Source organism: Elaeis guineensis, chromosome 8, assembly GCF_000442705.2.
Source record: "Elaeis guineensis isolate ETL-2024a chromosome 8, EG11, whole genome shotgun sequence".
NCBI lineage: Eukaryota > Viridiplantae > Streptophyta > Magnoliopsida > Arecales > Arecaceae > Elaeis > Elaeis guineensis.
Genome location: NC_026000.2, coordinates 12,933,951 through 12,955,054, shown reverse-complemented (window position 1 = coordinate 12,955,054; position 21,104 = coordinate 12,933,951). Strand labels below are relative to the sequence as shown.

Sequence of the window (21,104 nt, the reverse complement as noted above, 5' to 3'; positions counted from 1 at the left end):
CGTGAGAGCGGGTCACGCTCGCTGAGGTCCGCTCACCACACGACCCGGTTGGCTCGTCCGCTCCTCCCACAAAAAGCGCTTCATCCACCAACTTTGCACACACCCAATGTCATACCCTCCGACTGTATGGACCCCACATAGAATTAATTGAACAGGCAATGGAGGCTGCCACAACGGGTCATGTGCGAACTGTGTACTGCTCTTTTCCTACGTTATTGCTCCTATCTTTGGTCGCTATCACCTAGAGCTCCCCCTCGAGCATCATAGGTTCACAATCCAAAAACTTACTGTTGGAAGAAGGATTAAATCATACTAATAAACATACATATTATCTTTTTTATTTATGATGATAATTTTTTCTATCCAATCTTGTGACATCCTCACCATGATTGGTTCGCATTCAATAGAAAGGTCCATCTATGATTTGGATTTTTCTTGACCTTATTAGATCATTTTCAATTTTGATATCTTCAAGTGAGGGACCTATATGACTAATAAAGATTGCAATGTACGGTGAGCCAGACTTTGATACAGTTTATGACGGTTTGCAGTCTAAAAACTTGGTCTATTAAGAGGACTAGTCTGATATATTTATTTATTTATTGGTATCTTGTCTCTCCCCCACTCCTGTTATCTCCTCGTCCCTATTATTCCCCAATCTGGGTCGCTAGGAAACTATGTGCCCTGTGTCAGTGCCATAACGCTAATTGACAGGACGGATGAAAAGTTTTGAGGGGAAGTTATGGAGAAAAATCTTGAAAGGGTTGTGGGGAGGGGGGGGGGGGGGGGGGGGTGGTGTGGGTTCATGCCCACGAGAGGGCCTCGTGCAAAAGGGTTCTTCCATGCTTCCGCATTCCTTTGCGCGTGGAGAGAGAGAGGAATGGGCGTGGTGGTCGGCTTCCTCACATCTTTAACATCTATCTAAAAAGAAAAAGAAAAAAAAGAAGATGATCGATAAGAAGACCCACCTTGGCTTCCCATCCATGGCCACCACCTAGGTACCAAAACACGTGCCTCTCTCTCTCTCTTCATGCACCATGCGAGAAGTTTATCTTGGCAGGTAGCAATCGCAATGGCACGAAGATTACAGTTGTCTTTTGGAAGATGGAATGAGTACAAGAAATGGAAGCCAAATCAGATCATATTATGTTTCCTTGATTTTCATACTAAATGCTTCATAAAATTACCATGAGTGATTGTACCTTACCTTATCTTATATATATATATATATATATATATATATATATATATATATATATAAAAGATATATATATATATATATATATATATATATATATATATATTGAAATAAAATAAATGTGACCCTGCTAGATAACTGTTTGCATATATATACTGGACTGTAAAATTAAAGGCAACCAACTATAACACATAATTACAATATATTTAGTTGTGATCACTAGCAAAAAAATTTTACCTCGTTAGAGGAATCTTCTAGCATTCACTGCTAGTGCGAATAGACCTAGATTATGAATGATATAGCTTGATAAACTCCATTCGTTCCTTTATCAGGGCAACCATACACCCATTCAACTGGAATATGCTTGTGCTTAAAAATCAGGCACCGTAAAAGAAGACCCTTTCCTCGCTTTCGGCCAAAGCTAACGATGATTACTCCTCACCCTACATCTATATTATATATATGTATATATTTCTTTTCCTCCTCCCTGTTTTCCTGCCGAAGAAAGGGAACCATAGGAGAGATATACAACCATGTCGACACTCCTCCCTATTTCCAAAGGTAATGTTCTCATGAATCGGCCATTGCCCACTTCCCCAACGTTCTTTTTTTCTCTGACCCACTGGCATGTGAGGTGGGGACCGGGGTCGACTCCAAAAGAACACCCTTGCCTCCTGTCGCTACCTTTACCTGGCATGCATGGAGGGGTAGATCAACCATAGCAATTCCACATTCTCTTTGAAAATTAATTAGTTTAAAGCACTAACAACGAAAGGTATTTATTTTTTTGATAAATCAAAAAAATAAAATTTATAGAATCAGAAAATAAAATATTTAAAAATTGAAACGGTAGAGAAAATAATTTATTACTTTCAATTATAAGTTTTCTAATTTATTAGTTTAGTTCCTAAAATCCTATATATTGATTTGTTATAAGAAAGGTCAACAAGACAACCTATCCATCATGTGGCGTCATACTGTTGAATGGTACATGTTCATAACAGTACCGAAAAGTGCAGATTATCATTGCGATGCTGGTGTCGTTTCTCTACTAAAGCGAAGCATGAATGTTCACCGCGATAGAGTGCAATGTATAATTCATATTGCTGAGGATAAAATTAATGGTATATTAGTTTTTTTTATGTCTCTATCTTAAACGTTTGGTTGTGACGAACTTTTTGTTGGACCCACATATTGAACGTAGACAAGAGCTTTGTGACAAATAATACCACAGCACTTGCACATTTTATATATATATTATATTTAGAATCCGATGAAAGGAAAAACCTCTTAAGCCGCTCCCATATCTTGCTCCATATTTTGCTGATGGTGAAAGTAATCTTGCATTGAGGGCCAAGTCAAATTCAGTATCAGAAAATTATTTGTAATTGTATAACTAAATGAAGTACCATCATCATTTTTTTAATTATTGAAAAAATCTAACCAATATGGTAACGGTAACCTAACTACCTAGGCTTCTCGGTGCCAATTTAGTACAATAAAACATGAGGAAAGTAATCTAGTAATTACTGATTTCTTAGCAAATCAATCTGCTGATCTCTTAACAAGTCTGCAGACAAATGCTGAGTTGGGCTCCATGCTGACTCTGCTGCGTCGAATTAGACACTCCATCATGGCTGATGCATCTCATTTTTTTTATAGACCGTAGGTAATATTTTTTTTTTCTTTTTTCCTTCTCTTGGGGTCTGCTGACATCCGTTTTGTACCCAAGAAAAAGGGAAAAGAAAAGAAAAGAAAAGAAAAACTCAGTAAATCGTCGACAGCGAACTTACATGTCGTAACTTCGGACCCAAGAGAACCTGAAACCAGGGAATAAATTAAAGAAGCCGGGTCTTGGGACCAACACCAGGGACCCAAAACCCAACCCACGCACAGACAGACACAGAGCAAGGCATGCATGACATCAACAATTAAACAAACAATAGAGATCATTTTCACCAGTTGGTGGTGAGAATGGCAATGAAACAAGAAAGATGGCAAGGACGGCGGTAAACAGGAAGGGTACCACGTAGATTCTGCCATACTCCCTTCCTGAAGTCCCACCACCACCTCCGTCGTCACCACCCCAAAACCTTCAACTTTCCTGTTACCGTTGAAGTCTTCCCTGGTCCTCCCACCCACCGCCACCTCCACCACTATCACCACCACCACCTCTTCTCCCTTAGTTTTTGCCTCGGGGGGCTTGCAGTGAAGTCCAAGAAAGAATGATGGCGGTTGTTGCCTCCGCTGTTGCCACTACCACCTCCTCCTGACTGTCTCTCTCTCACACACATTTTCTAGTTTCCTTCCATCCTTTTCTTCTCCAACAAACCATCCCATCCAATCCCCCATTTGTCCCCCACATCTCTCGTTCTTTCGATTTGCTTCCACCTTCTTAGATATCTGGAGGTACTTGGAAATGAGCGACGAGTCTTCGTCAATATAACAAACCTTGCTGTTACTTGGAATATACACAGAGGTTTATGGTTCTCAGAGGGTAGTTCTTGCCGGTTCTTGGTAAAGATGACAATGGAGAATGGGGAGGATTGCTGCGTCAAGGTGGCGGTCCACATCAGGCCGCTCATCGGGGACGAGCGGCTGCAGGGCTGTAAGGATTGCGTCACAGTCGTCCCCGGGAAGCCACAGGTTTGTTTGTTTGTTTGTTTTTTTTTTTTTTTTTTTTGCGTTTCTTGGTGAATTTTTTCTTTTTTTTTTTTTTTGCGTTCCTCTACCAATTTCATATCGCATTCACTTTGTTTGAAAGAGGTTTTCTTGAAAAAAAGAAATCTTTTCCATTGCCTTTGCTATGAATCAATGGCCTTTTTTGTGTGAATTGGGCTGTAGATCTGTAACGAGAGTTGGTAAATTAGTGGCAATTTAACTTTTTTGAAAAAAAAAATTATAATAACGATGGATTGGTAAATGTACAATTGTTGAGAAAAATAGATTTATTTTTTCCTCTTGTCAACAGATTTATCCTTGGCTTCTCATCTGGCATGAGTTTGCTGCTCTAGCTGTTTGGTATGCAATCGAGTGGGAATTCCCACTAGAATTGGCTGCTTTATATATATATATATATATATATATATATATATATATATATATATATATATATATATATTTGTTGGTGGGAAGGAAGGGAGGGGGGTTGGAGAAGCGATTTGGTTATATCCCTTTTTTTGTGTTTTTCCGCCTTTCTGTTCTGGATTATAAAAATCTGTGCTTGTTTTCCTTTCTGACCTCTTTTTTGGGAAGTGAGGGGAAAATTTGATTTCATATAGATATTAGTTTGGTCATCATGGTTCAAACATTCAGTCAGTTTCTCCCAATTTCATGTATTATAACCTGGTTTGTTAGCTCACTCAAAACATTTTTCTCTTCTGCACTCCTGATAACCTATTTAAGTTGTGCATTTCCTGGCGACAGGTGTAAGATTCTCATCCCTATAGTTGTTCAGGTTCTTCTGGTGATTATGAATGTCTTAAAAATGATTGTCAGTAGTTTAATGGCTTTATAAGTTGAGAATGATAATTGAAGAAATTTCAACATCTTTTTCTTTTCTTTTCTTTTTTTTTTTTTTGAGGGAAATAAATTTCAGCATCATTTCCATCATTATTCACAAGTCACAATCTTCTAATCCGGTGTTCTAATCTCTTCTCCCTATCGTTATTCTCTTAGCCTTCATTTCTATGCTTAAGTAATTTTTGATACTCCTTACGTGCAAAAAGAGATGCAAGGAAGATAAATTATACCATGTGTATCCTAGTGGCCTTGTCCATTATGGATCATGTTTAGGCATTATGAAAATGCCAAATAAATTAGAAGATATTAACAATGACAAGGTACATAAGATTGGTTCTGGAATCTTTCAACAAAATAATATAAACTAAAGGACAAGTAGCCATTAATATTAGGCCTCTCCAAATTTGTTGCCCTCCATATACTAATATATAAAAGTGCTAGAACTACAATTTATGACTTATCCTCATGTTATCAAATCATACCTACTCTCACAAGGGTTTCGTGTAGGACTCTTTCAGATATACTATATCAAAATGAGCTTTACAAAGTTTCCTAATCTCACTGACCTTAAATAAATGACATAAACACTAAAATTTACTTAGCAAACTCTGATCACTCATTGAAAATTTTCTCTGCATGTCAGAGGATCGAGCTTACATTTATGTGGCATGTTTCCAAGATTCTGCTCCTCTGTCAATGCAAAAATCATATAGAGAGTTCAATGCTTCAGAGTTCAATTTCATGTCATTTACTCTTTCGTATGTGAATCTATTTAAGACTGTATCTATGGTCTAGAAGTTGAAAAAGATCATCCTTTTTTTAAAAGGAAAATCCCTCCCTCCGCAATGCTCGTTGTCGTTTTTGATCAATACATTGTTCTGCTCAAAGAGATTGATTACTACTGGTGGTCTACCGATCATGGCCGATGAATTAGAATTCTTGTTAGTCACAAATCCAAGTATCTAACAAAATGGTGTCTTTGTCACTGGAGATGCAAAAATACTTGGTGGCATGGTTTCGGATGTCAAGGTAAGCAGACTATAATTTTTACCCTTATTTGTGCCTGGTTGAATGATTTCAGTTCATTTTCTGAGGCTGCTTTTTGTTTATATTCCAGTAATTTCTTGAGTTAAAGCTGCCATATCTATGTCAACCATCCTTTGAAACCTGATACAACCTTTTTTTAAGCTAAAGTGCTGAACCTCCTGTATCAGTTTGAGGCACACCAGAATTAAGTCTTCCTAAAAATGAGTCTCAAGGGAGATGTTTGTGTATCTAACTTTCCTTGGTCTGGTTTATAGACATGAACATAATGGATCAGAAGATTCATGTGCGAAAGGAATCGGGGCAGCAGTTGTGGAATATTTAATTTATGAATTGTAAGAACTGAGGGTTCTGGTTCCTTGTGTTTATTTTCCCTTTTCTGTTTGACTGATTTTAAATCACTCCTTTAATTCATCATGAGATTGAACTAAATAGCTGTGTCATTCCAGTCCTACTGGTTTAAACTGGTGGTAGTTTTGGGTCTTGACGTATCTTATGTCCACTTTGCTGCATAGTTTTCAGTCTTCTCATAGAATGATAATAATACTGCTGCAACATTGAAAATGGGTGTCAGGAGTGGGATGAGAAAGTTATGCAGTAAACACTCTGTTACTTTCTGCAAGTATTGTAATTTTAAAACCTGACTGTTCCCAAATGGTTTTTTGCCTTTTTTTCTTTAGATAAAAGAGTCTCAAATGGCTTGTGTTATTTTACGACAGAGTGCTCCCTGTGTGATCAATTATTCTACTAGAAGTTGTCAAATATTGAAATCATTATTAATAGATTTCATCAAAAACTCCTGATGTGCAGGTGCAAATTGGAACTCATTCTTTTACTTTCGATCATGTATATGGTAGTACAGGTTCTGCATCATCTGCCATGTTTGAAGAATGCATCGCCCCACTTGTTGATGGTTTGTTCCAAGGATACAATGCCACCGTTCTTGCATATGGACAGGTCAAGTAGTGCAATATCGTGTGCTTCCTACCAGTTTATTCAATATGAACCATAATATATCTGTAGCATGTAACCCGATGTCTTGAAACATCTGAATGTTATAATGTGCCACAGACGGGATCAGGGAAAACATACACCATGGGAACTTCATGTAGGGATGGTTCTCAAACTGGACTTATCCCTCAAGTTGTGAACTCATTGTTCAGCAAAATCGAGACCTTGAAACATCAAGCAGAATTCCAGTTGCGTGTCTCATTCATTGAGGTATAGGGAATGATCACCTTTCCTACTCTTGTTTTGTATGTGCTGTTTCTTGGCTCTCTCTCTCTCTCTCTCTCTCTCTCTCTCTTTTCAGAGGTATATTTTGTTGTCATGCAAGAAATGTATTTTCATGTCTGTGATAATTTATTTTTTTGAACATACTAACTGGGAGATGCATTATTCCCTGTCTCCAACATATGATATTGATTTGGACCTTAATAAATAAACAGTGGAATGAATGTCATTTTATCAGGTCTAAGTGTTCAGATCTTGAATGAGCTAAAAACTGAAATATTCCCTTAGCTGTCCATCTTACAATGATTGTACCATGCTCAAAATATTGAGTGTACAACAACTTTTACATTAATGCTCTTAGCATTTGAAGTGAACAGGTTTGCCTTTTCTTTTGTCGTTAATTGTATTTTCATATTATTTACCATTCTGGTCAACATTTTGTTGTTCTTTAAAAATCTTAGGGGCACAAGTTTCTAGCTCCATATATCTAAGCGCTCACAAAAGGCTTACTCATACTTTACCTTTCATTTTCTTTTTCCTTTCCTTTTGGTGTGGTTGAAAAATTCAAACAGAAATGAGTCCCTGGACTCAGCTCTAAGGATTAACTGCCATCTATGCTGATTGGCATGTACTTTGCCAGGCCTGGATGGCACATGGCATGGTGGTCTGCCAATGCAGGTCTACCAGTGCATGACATGCTTGCCAAGTACTGGTGCAGGATTGCAAATGCCAATGGCAGGTCAGTATGGCAGTAGCATGCGGCACTTGAAACTTTGCTCTGATCATAACTATAAAAACAAGATTTGCAGCAAAAGCAATGATTTGATTATTTGAGGCCACCTGTTTTGATAATTTCTTGGTGTAGCATGGAAACATAAAGAACATGATGCAAAAATATTTAATAGTGCTAACTCAATATTTGCATTTCAGATATAAGATTATGGACTGACACTGTTCGAATCAAGGTCCACTATCTCGATATGGGTATCTTATCGGTTTGGCACGGTTGGTATGGTATGGTATCTATATAATAATAGTAAAATGATACACGAATATTAGGAGTGGCATTTCATGTTGACACGTAAGATTATAAGATAATCTCCTGCAACGTCACATATCAAATTTTATTTTTTTTATTTTGTTATATTTTTAAATAAGAAATAAAAGTACAAATAGGATGATAAAAAGAATAAAGAATATTTTAAATCTATATCTATTTTATATCTATATAATGATAGTAAAGCGATATATGGATATTAGGGGTAGCATTCCGTGTTGACACATAAGATTATAGGATAATCTCCCGCAATGCCACATGTCAAATTTTATTTTTTTTTATTTTTTATATTTTTTTAAATAAAAAATAAAAGCACAAATAGTATGATAAAAAAATAAAGAATATTTTAAATCTATATCTATCTATCTATATAATGATAGTAAAGCGATACATGGATATTAGGGGTGGCATTCCGTGTTGACACGTAAGATTATAGGATAATCTCCCACAACGTCATGTGTCAAGTTTTATTTTTCTTATTTTTTTTATTTTTTTAAATAAAAAATAAAAGTACAAATAGTATAATAAAAAAATAAAAAATATTTTAAATCTTCTATATAATAATAGTAAAGCGATACATGGGTATTAGGGATAGCCATTGTTGGTGCACTAAACCAATTTTGAAATATTTGACATCATCCTACGGGATCATAGAGATATCGATCTTAAAGTGCCAGATCCCCACATACCAATCTACCTATAAATAAATTTGGATCGGTATTATACCGATCTAAATAAGAGATCCTCATACTGGCTCTACTGAGAAGTGCTCAAGTCGGGTTTTTACTGACCTAAACCTTGATATCTTTATCCAGAAATCTTATGATGCCTCTAGTTCATCCCGGTTATCTACTGAGGTGAACCATTATTATGGCAGACTTGCTATCTTGCAAACACCCACAGTGCTTTTTTCTATCAGGCCGCAGCCAGTCGCGATTCCACGTCCAGCTCACATGCACAGCTGTACGCCAACTCGTTTATAGGTGGCTCTCTAACTGCCTAACAAACTCTTCTAACGGTCTAACAAACTCTAAAACGGCCTCATCATCTTCTCTATAAATAGAGAGTCAGGGATCCTCCGTTAGTAAGTTCAACTCTCTGAAACAGGAGGAAATTTTGCTAGTAGAAAATTAAGCCAGGCTCTTGGCTCCTATTAAGTTTTTCTCTAGTTTCATTCGATTTCTCTTGCTCTTCTACTCTTTCCTACCTCTATTCTTAAGGCTCGAACCAACTTAAGCATCGAAGGGTCAAGAACTGGAAGATTCCCATCCGATTTCTTGACTGATTTTGCAGATTGGAGGAGTTTTACGCCAGACCACAGGGATTGCTCAAATCCAACCTCGTTCCAATCGATTCATTCCACTTCAAATTTCAAGCCTTGAAGCAACAGATTGACGCTAGGAGGACTATTTGATTTCTTTTGTAAGAAGAGTGGTCAAGGTAAGAGCTCAGCATCCTTCTCCCTCCACTCCAGAAGGAGTACCGGAGGCACACCACAACAACCAATTGCTGTTGATCCTCAACAATTTAGCTTTCTTGTTCAGCAAGTCAAGTCCTGACAGCAGCTGTTCAATAGCTTCAAATGAGAAAAGAGCAACCATCGAAAGAAGCTCCTTCCTCAAATTCTCTGTCTCATCATAGTTCTCAATCGGCCCATCAGGATGAACACCACATTGATGAGGCTAGTAGCAAATTTGTCTCCAGTGCTCTAAAAGTTCAAAGGGGGGTCGACCTAGAGCACAAGGTCTTGGATCTTAAAAGGCATATGATGGAACTCCAGGTAGGGGGTCGACCTTAGAATAAAGATAATTTTAATCTTCGATCTCCTTTCTCTCCTGAAATTTTGAGTGAACCTATCTCGAATCGGTTCAAAATGCCCACCATCGAATCTTTCGATGGCTCTGCTGATCCAATGGATCATATCAAGGGCTATGGGGCCCTCATGGCTTTACAAAGGGCTTCTGATGCCTTATTATGCATTGCTTTTCCTGCAACCCTCAAGAAGGCAGCAAGGATTTAATTTTCTGGATTCCCACAGGGGTCCATCTCTTCTTTTGAGCAATTGGAGAGATTGTTTGTCACTTATTTCGGCACTAACAGACCTCATTTGAGGTATGTGGATAGTTTTTTTTCTATCCAGCAACAGAAAGGAGAAGATCTTCTGAAGTACGTGGCTCGTTTCAACGCGGCCACCTTGCAGATAAAAAATTTTAATGAATCAGTTGTCATGTCTACTTTGAAGAGGGGACTTCGGAGCAACCGTTTGATTTTTTTTCTGAATAAGAACTTTTCGGATACATATGACGAGATGCTTGACTGGATGCACAAATACGCCCAGGCCGAGGAGGAAGAAGCTATTTTAAGGTAGGCAAAGAAGGATAAGAATGAAAAAAAAGGCCAAAAGAGAATGATGAGCAGATTGAAAGCTCAAATTAACCTCGAAAAAATCCGAGGTCAAGGAGTCTACCTCAGCATTTTAATTCATATGCCTCTTTGTCCGCTCTTCGAACTCAAATTCTGATGGAGATTGAAGGAAAAAGATATCTCCGAAGGCCAGATCCCTTGAGGGCCCCACCAAAAGAAAAGGGACAAGCGGAAGTATTGCCGCTTCCACAGAGATCATGGCCATGACGTCGAGGAATGTAGACAGTTGCGAGATGAGATAGAAATCCTAGTATGCCGGGGTTATCTCGGTAAATATGTCAAACCAATCAAATTTGGAGAATATAAGCCTCCAGCAGAAGGAACTTCTAAGGATCACAACCGATCAACTGCTGATGTTATCAATATGATATCCAGCATCTTGCCTGGTACTGGTAATCCATCCCCTAAGAGGCAGAAAATTGAAAATATTATTTTTTTTCTGAAAATGATGTAAAGAGAATCCAAACCCCTTACCGTGATGCTATCATCGTCTCTATGACGATAGCGAAATATGATGTAAAAAAAGTTCTTGTTGATAATGAAAGTTCTGCCGATGTATTATTCTACGATGCTTTCTCAAAAATGAATCTGGCCGAATAGCTTAGGTGGATCAATACTCTCCTCATTGGGTTCTCAAGAAATCCAATAGCAGCTGAAGGATAAACTACTCTATCAGTTACAACAGGACAGGAACCAAGACAGTCAACAGTATAGCTTATCTTTCTGATAGTCAGAGTCCCATCTGCTTATAATACTATCCTCGATCGACTTGATCTCAATGTCCTCAAAGCTATTGTCTCTACTTACCATCTATTGGCACGTTTTTCGACTAAGGAAGGGGTTGGTGAAATGCATGGCGATCAGACACTAGCTTGACAGTGTTTCATGATTTCTACTAAAATAAATCAACCAACGAAAACTGCATCGGTTGATATACCAGATGCACTGGACGAGGTTGGAAAAAACCCAAGATGAACTGGTGGAAAAGCTTGAAGCCATTCCTCTGGCAGATGATCCGGAAAAAATAATTCAGATCGGTGTGAATCTTAAACTTGGCTTGAAAGAAAGACTGATTGAGTTTCTGCGAGCAAATGCTGACTTTTTTGCTTGGTCGGCTTTTGATATGTCTGGCATCCCTACTGATGTGATTATGTATAAACTAAATGTAGTCTAAGTTTCAAGCCGATTCAGCATAGAAAGAGAAGTTTTGCCCTAGAAAGACAGAAAGCTATTGATGAGGAGGTTGACAAACTTTTGAAAGTAAAATTCATCAAAGCAGCTCATTACTCAAAATGAATAGCCAATGTTATTATGGTCAAGAAGGCTAACGGGAAATGGAGGATATGTATTGACTATAAAGATCTCAATAAAATTTGTCCGAAAGATAATTTCTCTATCGAGAATTGATCAGCTCGTAAATGCCATCTCTACTCACAAACTCCTCGGCTTTATGGATGTTTTATCCGGCTATAATCAAATCCAGATGGCTCTAGAAGATGTAGAAAATACTGCCTTCGTCATCGAAAGAGATTTGTATTGTTACAAAATGATGTCTTTTGATCTTAAAAATGCAGGTGCTACATTTCAGTGCCTTGTCAACAAGATTTTCAAACAACAAATTGATCGAAACATGGAGGTCTACGTCGATGATATGATAGTAAAAAGCATCGAAGAGGATCGGCATATTACCGACTTGAAAGAAGCATTTGGAAAACTTAAAAGGCATCAGATGAAACTCAATCCCAACAATTGTGCTTTTGGAGTTGGCTCAGGTAAGTTCTTTGGCTTTCTCATTAATCAAAGAGGAATAGAGGCTAATCCTCAAAAGATCAAAGCTTTATTGAAAATGAAATGCCCGACTTCTATTAAAGAAATCCAGCAACTCACTGGGCGGGTAGTAGCCCTCAGTCGATTTGTTTCCAGATCATGAGAAAGATGCTTTCCATTCTTTAAAGTATTGAGAAATATCAAAAATTTTAGTTTGACAGAAGAATGTCAAACTGCTTTCGAAGATCTGAAAAAGTATCTTGGTTCTCCACCTCTTCTTTCTAAGCAGATCGAAGATAAAGAATTGTGCATGTATATCTCTGTCTCATCATTTGTAGTCAGTGCAGTTTTTATCCAAAAAGAAAAAAATTCAGAGACCTATCTACTGCACTAGTAAACTATTACGGGATGCAGAAACTCGATATAAAAAGACTGAAAAAATGATATATGCTTTGATCGTAGCAGTTCGGAGACTCAGATCTTATTTTTAAGCTCATACTGTGGCGGTATTCACAGATCAGCCGCTCAGATCGATTTTACAAAGAGTTGATATCTCTGATCAGATGACTAAATGGGCCATTGAACTCAGTGAATTTGACATCCAATACCGACCTCGGACTGCAATTAAAGGCTAGGTATTAGCTGATTTTATCGTGGAATGTACTATCCAGGATGATGGATCGATCCCGATGAGCCCTAAAATTGATGATTCATTTTGGATTCTTCACGTAGACGGAGCTTCAAACTCCCGGAGAAGCGACGTCGGGTTGATTCTAGCTAGTCTTAAAGGATTCGTAACTGAGCAGGTCTTGAGGTTCAATTTTAACACCTCTAATAATGGTGTTGAATATGAAGCCTTAATGGCAGGTCTTAAGATGGCAAAAAAGCTTGGGGTTAGAAAATTAAAGATTTTCACAGACTCGCAACTAGTGGTTGGCCAAGTTCGAAGTCAATTTGAAGCCAAGGATTCCATGATGGCCCATTATCTATAGAATGTCAGAAAGCTACTCGAAAATTTTAAGGAGTTTGAAGTACACTAGATTTCTAGATCGAAAAATACCCGAGTTGACGCTCTATCGCATCTTGCCACTTCTAGTTTTTCCGAACTAAATCAAAAAGTATTGATTGAACAGTTGGACAAGCCTAGTATTGAAGTATTATCTATATTTCAGATTGATTGTGAATCGAGTTGGATTGATCCCCTCGTGGATTACATATCTAAGGGTGTCTTACCCAATGATCCGACCAAAGTCAGAAGCATTAAAAGACAGGCTCCCTGGTATGTTCTCCAAGAAGGCCATTTATATAAAAAGTCTTATTCTCTTCTTCTACTTCGATGCTTAACGCCATATGAAGCTCACTACGCACTTCGAGAAGTGCATGAGGCATATGTAGGAATCATCTGGGAGGCAGATCACTTGCTTATAAAGTAATCCAACAAGGCTACTACTAACCAAGTATTCGAAAGGACGCAGCTGATTTTGTCAACAAATATGATCAATGTCAAAGGTACGCTAATATCCAACATCAACCTATTGCTGAACTTATCTCTATTACCGTCCGTTGGCTTTTTACAATTTGAGGGATGGATATATTAGGGCCTTTCCCAGTAACGACGAGTCAAAGAAAATTTCTGATGGTGGTTGTTGATTATTTCACAAAATGGGTAGAAACGGAACCATTAGCCCAAATCACAGAGAAAAAGATGCAAAATTTTGTTTGAAAATTCATAATCTGCCAGTTTGGTATACCTTGGGTTATCATTATTGATAATGATCGACAGTTCGATAATCCTAAGTTCATAGAATTCTGCTTCAAGTTCATATTGATTACCGACTCACTTCTGTTGGACATCCACAGTTGAATGTTGAGGTTGAAGTAACCAATAGAACTATTCTTCATGGTTTGAAGACAAGGCTCACTAATGCCAAAGGTTTGTGGGCTGAAGAGCTGCAAAGTGTACTGTGGGCATACCAAACCACACATCGGATTCCGACATAAGACTCCTTTTAGGCTTATGGAATTAAAGCTGTGATCCCAATGAAAATTGGCTTATTGTCTGGAGTCAAGAATTTTCATGAGGCAACCAATTTTGATCGATTAAGGACCAATATGGATCTTCTCGATGAGGTGAGGGAGCAAGTCTATATCAAAACGATGACCTATAAGCGGAGGATCATAAAGTATTACAATGCTCGGGTGAAGCCGAAATCATTTGAAAAGGGTGACCTCGTCCTAAGATGAGCTGAAGTTTCAAAGCTTGCTGAACAAGATAAATTGGCCTCCAATTGGGAAGGGCCCTATCGAGTCACTGATGTAGTTCGTCTAGAGGCTTATAGAATTGAAAATCTAAACGGATCTGTTATTCGCTGCACATGGAATTCTGAAAATCTCAGAAAATATTATCAATGAAAATGCTCTAACGAGCTCTTTCTTGTACAATATCCTCCCATGTATTGAAGTTCAATCCTCAAACCAATAAAGCCCTGAAGGGAGTGATATCCTAATCCGAATTCTAGTTCGGTAAAGTCCTGAAAGGCACAATATCTTAATCCGGATTTCGGTCCGATAAAATCCCGAAGGACATAATATCCTAATCCGGATTTCAATCCGATGAAGTCCCATAGGGCACAATATCCTAATCCGGATTTCAGTCTGGTGAAGCCCCGAAAGGCATAATATCCTAATCCAAATTCTGGTCCGATAAAGCCCTAAAGGGCATAATATCCTAATCCGGATTCCAGTCCGATAAAATCCTGTAGGGCACGATACCTCAATTCAAATTTCAGTCCGGTAAAGCCCCAAAAGGCACGATATTCTAATCTGAATTTCAATCTGGTAAAGCCCCATAGGGCATAATACCTCAATTTGGATTCCAGTCCGATAAAGCCCCGAAGGGCACGATATTCTAAGCTGGATTTCAGTTCGATAAAGCCCCATAGGGCACGATACCTCCATCTGGATTCCAGTTTGGTGGAACCTCGAAGGGCATAAGTATTTTTTCAGATTTCAATCCTGAAGCTTGGACGATTTGATCACATTATTGATCGACAAGTCTGGTATCAAATACAAGACCAGAGGTGTTTTACACCAGTTGTTTATCGACAATGTTACATTGATATCTAAAGCGAGATTATCTTTGGGTATTCTTGAAATTATCAACTTCTGGATCGAATTTTAAGGCTTGATCCATCTGTGGTCATGCAAATAAAGGTACATCCAATCCATTTTTAATTATTTGATTGTGATTGAATCTAAAGCTATTAGTCTTTGATTCTGTTGAATTAGTTATCGATTTTCGGTTCTGCTGACTTGCAAAGATACATGTGATTATTTCATCTTAGCAAGCGATGAAATTTACTAGACTACATGGTTCAAATACATTTGAGAAAATGACCTTTGCATTGATATTTGAAGATATTACAAAAATAAGAACCCATATCAGGTTTACACACTTCAGAAAAGAAAAAGAGAAAAAAAAAAGATCTGTATCAGGTCGGTACATTCCGAGATAAAAAGAAAACTTCTATCGGGTGATCATCGGTGTGCTGGAGCTCTCCTTAATCGATTCTTTCTTGGATTGCTCCGGCTTTTCGATGTTGGTAATGGCAGGTTTCGCGATTGGGGCAGGCTTCAGTTTCTTACCGGCCTCAAGGTTTTTAGTCTCCGTCGGAGGTACCATGGATATGGGTTCCGCAATGATGGCTTCTTTTGCGTTCACCTCGGTGGTCAGCCAATTCGATTCCTTTGCTGGCTCCTCTGTCACTTCAATGGGCATTTCGAGATCCCCCTTCACATCCATCTCGATGGTCATCTTTGGGGTGACCTTGGAGATGTCCACCTAGGGATATAATTTCTTGATCAAGTTGCGGCATTGGCTGAAGGCGTAGTTATATGCACCCTCGGAGCTCTTGGACACTTCATCTTCGAACTCCTCGGAAGCTTTGTACAGCTCCACTGCCTTTGTTGTCTTGTCCTGCTCCTTTATTTCTCTTCAAGGCCTCAATGGCTCTCTCATGAGCTTCATTGGCTTTTTCTGCCTCTTTAAGCCTCGGCTTCGGTTCTTTATTTTTCTCAGTGACAGTGTGTAGGTCAAAAATCTTTTTCTCCTGCTCGTTTATTTTTTGTTGAAGCTCCAACAGGTTTTGATTGTTTTCTTTCAAGGCCTTCAACTTCTCTTCGAGTTGATGTTTGAATCCGACAGCGAGTTCGGACTCCTTTTTTTCCTTTTGGAGGATGATTAAATTGGCGTCCATGGTCTCTTTATTTTTTAACAAGTAGATCATGTTCTCATACATGACTTTCAAATCTATAGCGACCTGCAGGATAAGAGATTCAAATCAATCATACATCGAAGAAGTAAAAAAAAGATAAAATATTGCTTACATACATGAGATATTTAAATCCATGGTTAGCGATCTCCTCGGGCTTATTTTTCCAACGTGCCTCCAGATCAACGGTTGGCATGATGGATTCGAGAAGATCTCGGCCTAGTCGGGGTCGTTCTAAGAGTGACATTCTTATAACGGCGTCCCCTTCGATCAAACTTGATGGTGCCCCAGAAAGTGAGGTCAGTTTGTGCCCAGGCTCCTTGGAGGACGGTACAAGTCGAGCATTATTGTTCTTGATCCTCACCACGGCAGGTTGGCGAGGTGGCTCCAAGGATAATGCCTGGGGAGAGTTCTGCAGTTCTCGGGAAGCTTCACTTCTCTCCAAGGTGATCGGAGAGGGAGTCGCTGATGAGGATCGGAGCAGCACTGGGGCAGGAAGAGGCTTCGCACCTTTAACTCTTTTTGGCATAGGAATAGTAGCAGACGATTTCGATTGGTCCTTCCTCTTCCTCTCCTCCACCTTTGTCGGATTGAACCTCATTTCTGTATCAGATATACATTTTAGAATATTGAACATAAAGAAAAAAGTTGAAAATAAAATAGTCCGATCTTATCTCGAGGAGAGTACGACTGATTCCGACATCATACAATACCTGATCGTTTATTAAAGTGGAGAGCTTTGGTGTTTTGATAGTGATCAGGGTTGAATGAGCCACCTCATCTTCGGAGAGAATTTCATTGTGAGAATTATGTTTGGTGTCTGGACGTCCCCATGAAGTCCTAAAATCCTATGGAATAGGAGTCCGGACAAAGAAAAAATGGCCTTTCCAGCTGTGAATGGAAGAAGGCAGATTAGGTTCAAATTTACAATCCTTTCGAGGTGAGAAGTACCACCAGTCTTTCTCACTCAAATGTCTTTTTAAAAGGACTAGGGACCTAAACAAAGAGATCCTAAGGTCTATATGAAGTCGCACATAATGATGAATACTATGATCATTCTAATTATTTTAGAGTTATTTGAGTGGGGTGGACCTTATAGAAATAAAAAACGTTATAGTAAAAGGGATGCAACAGAAATCGTAGGCCAGATCGAAGAGACTCATCATAAAAAACTATACATTCTTCGGGAGGTTCAAAGACTCGACCTTCTCGACCCGGTACTAGCATGTCATATTCATCAGGTATGTCATATTTGTCCCTAAGGATTGTGAGGTTCTCCTCTGTCAAAATAGATTCCTCTGTCTCTGGACCGAGGTAGTCCGTAAGACCACGCACGAAAGATTCCACGCTGTGATCCGAACTCCCCTCGCCTAATGGGCCGATTTCAAGGTCTTCTTGGGATGTATTTCCTACCTCTATGGCTAATAAGGGTTGGGTTGACTTAATTTGTGATTCATCTCCAGTCTCCTTCCCCTTTCTACTCCTATGGAACATGTTTCTCGGAAGAAAAGTACAAAAAAAAATGAGAAGGTTCGAAAAAAGAAGAGGGACTACCCTACGATTGAAAAAGAGCCAGTGAGGGAGAATCGATACCTAAAAAAAAGGGGACGGATGAAACTCTCCCAAAAAATGAAATGGACTTCTCTCTCGCTCCGACGAAACTCCTCACCATGTTCGGCGATTGTTCGACGTCGAGAAGCTCCTGGAAATGTTTTAGCAGCACCTCCACAAGGTAACAGAGAAAATGAACAGTGACTGGGAGACAAAAATCTTTTATAGGAGGACCGACGGTCAAGATTAACTGATCTCTTCGCCGATTCGTGTCATTTGGCATCAATCCAACACTCGGTCAGATGGCGGTTAGGTGCACCTTTCCTTAGATTTTGCCACCTTGAATCGATCCATGTCCAAGCTGATAGGTCAACCGTGTGTTGACATTTGTCATCCTCTTATTTGATATTTTCAAATCGTCCGTCCAAGCAATGATGAGAGGAGATCTGACGGATCATTTTTTGAAAGGATAAGTCCCTTCATTTTTGACTAAACAATTAAGTTTTATATCCTCGAGGTGTGGCGCATTTATTCCAGGCAGCGATGACATCAGCCCGAAAAATCTCGGACTAAAAGACGGAGATAAGATCTCCCAATCGATTGAAAACTGATCTAAAAATCAAATATGGAGATAAGATCTCTTGATCAGTTGAAAATTAATCTAAAAATCAAGTGTGGAGATAAGATCTCCTGACCAGTGAAAATCGGATCGAAAAATTCAAGCACGGAGATAAGATCTCTCGGTCGATTGAAAATCGATCTAAAAATCAAGTGCAGAGATAAGATCTCCTGGTCGGTTGAAAACCAACCTAAAAATCAAATATGGAGATAAGATCTTTTGCTGATGAAAATAACTTAAAAGTTAGGTACGGAAATAAGATTTTCTTGCTGATGAAAATCGGATCAAAAATTTAAAGACGAGGATAAGTGTTCTCAGTCGGTCAATGACCAAAACAAGGTCCTACTTTATGAAAATACTCTTACTTCTTAGTCTGATCTGAAAATCATCATCTCGGACATGAAAAGTGGGGGGGCAAAGTGTTGGTGCACTAAATCAATCTTGAAACATGTGGCATCATCATACGGAATCATAAAGATATCGATCTTAAAGTGCCAGATCCCCGCATACCAATTTGCCTGTAAACAAATTCGGATCGGTATTATACTGATCTAAATAAGAGATCCTTGTACTGGCTCTACTGAGAAGTGCTCAGGTCGGATTTTTATCGACCTGAACCCTGATACCTTTATCCAGGAATCTTATGATGCCTCTATTTCATCCCGGTTATCTACTAAGGTGAACTATTATTATGGAAGACTTGCTATCCTGCAAACACCCACAATGCTTTCTTCTATCAGGCCGCGGTCAGCCGCGATTCTACGTCCAACTCACATGCACAGCTGTATGCCAACTCGTTTACAGGTGGCTCTCTAACCGCCTAACAAACTCTAGAATGGCCTCATCATCTCCTCTATAAATAGAGGATTAGGGATCCTCCATCAGTAAGTTTAATTCTCTGAAACTGGAGGAAACTCTGCTAGTAGGAAATTAAGCCAGGCTCTTGACTCCTACTAAGTTCTCCAGTTCCATTCGATTTCTCTTGCTCTTCCACTTTTTCCTACCTCTGTTCTCAAGGTTCGAACTGACTTAAGCATCGAAAGGTCAAGAACTGGAGGATCCTCATCCGGTTTCTTAACTGATTTTGCAGATTGGAGGAGTTTTCGCCAGACCGCAAGGATTGCTCAAATCCAACCTCATTCCAATCGATTCATTCCACTTCAAATTTCAAGCTTTGAAGCAACAACCATCTTTGGAAAGAAGAACTCTTAGAGACCCTTTTGATCTCATATGGGATTAATTGGTGAGAGCAACCTTTAATGTAAAATATTATCATTATTATCAATTAAATCCCCGCAACATGGGGGTTGAGCGCTAGTGTATCGTGTACCAAAATAGCTTCCAAACCATTTTTGTTAATTTTTATCTTGGTAGACCTCAGTTCATATCGGTATGGATCGGTATGTTTCGGTATAAGGTGGTATGCCTCGGTATGGATGATAGGGGGCTTGTATTGACTTGAAGTGGGGTTTTGTATAGATTTCCTCCCAGTTTTGTATAGTTTCCGAAGGTTCAACACAAAAGTATAAGACTTGCTAACTTGTACTTTTTTTTTTTACTTTAAAGATCACCCGCCAGATCACTGCTCATTTTATCGAATCAATGTGAAAATTAGTGATTGGCTAAGTGCTAGACATGGCCTGACTAACACTGCTGAACCCACCATTTACAGCACCAATCTCCAACTAGTACATCAGCCTGGTGAACCGAGCAGTGATCTGACAGTTCATAGGATGCAGTACTCTATGTTTATGGTATGCTGTAGCCTGGAGCACATTATGATCATAACATACACATCCTTTGTGCTTGAGTTAGTTGGATTATTTGTGGATCTAGCTAGGCAGAATAAGGATTGGATTGTTTCACATGCAGTAATCTCATAAGCAATCATGCCTTTTCTTTGGGTTTATTAGGCTGGAAGGCTCCATTTGACAACTCGATATCTAGTGGGTCTTTGTGTGAGCGCCTTTGTAAACTTCGCCTATATGATGTGCAAATTGAAAGAGAGACTTCATTTCCATCTACAAAAGTAGTTGCTGATGATGAAGTTTGGGTTTGATTCATGCTTTGCTTCTCCTTTATTATGGCTAATGAAGGCAGCTAGAGCAGTTAAAGTGAACCATTTGCTTCAAGAGTCTAGAACATCCACATTGAGATTATTATAGAAGAAATTTGCATTGCATCATTGGGATGGTAAAAGAATCCCATGAATGCTTGCTTAAGCAATTAATAAAATATGATATGCTTCTGGAAGTGGTTGCCAATAATTTTTGCAGGCTCTCTTGCTATGAAGGATGCTATGAGACAAAGTACTTTGTTGTGCATGCATGGCCTTATCTCCTTTTATATGTTTATTCATTCATTATTTATGCATTTACTGCATATAATAGAGAAATCGATTGTGTATATGGTGTCACT

General features: G+C 38.9%; 1 protein-coding gene across 4 annotated transcripts in view; it reads left to right on the top strand.

Moving 5' to 3' along the window:
- Nucleotides 1-3,128: 3,128 nt before the first annotated feature.
- The window catches only part of LOC105050151 (kinesin-like protein KIN-4A), a 37,425-nt gene continuing 19,449 nt past the window's right edge, over nt 3,129-21,104 (top strand). Inside the window, exons 1-3 of one of the 4 annotated variants that reach the window (XM_010930058.4) lie at nt 3,129-3,844; nt 6,575-6,721; nt 6,836-6,985. In XM_010930058.4, the coding sequence (XP_010928360.1) occupies nt 3,722-3,844; nt 6,575-6,721; nt 6,836-6,985 (420 nt within the window). In that variant the 5' untranslated portion in view covers nt 3,129-3,721. Of the gene's footprint in view, nt 3,845-5,500; nt 5,750-6,574; nt 6,722-6,835; nt 6,986-21,104 lie in introns of those variants that run through there. The other 3 variants (XM_010930059.4, XM_073242566.1, XM_073242565.1) reach the window with 3 other exon arrangements.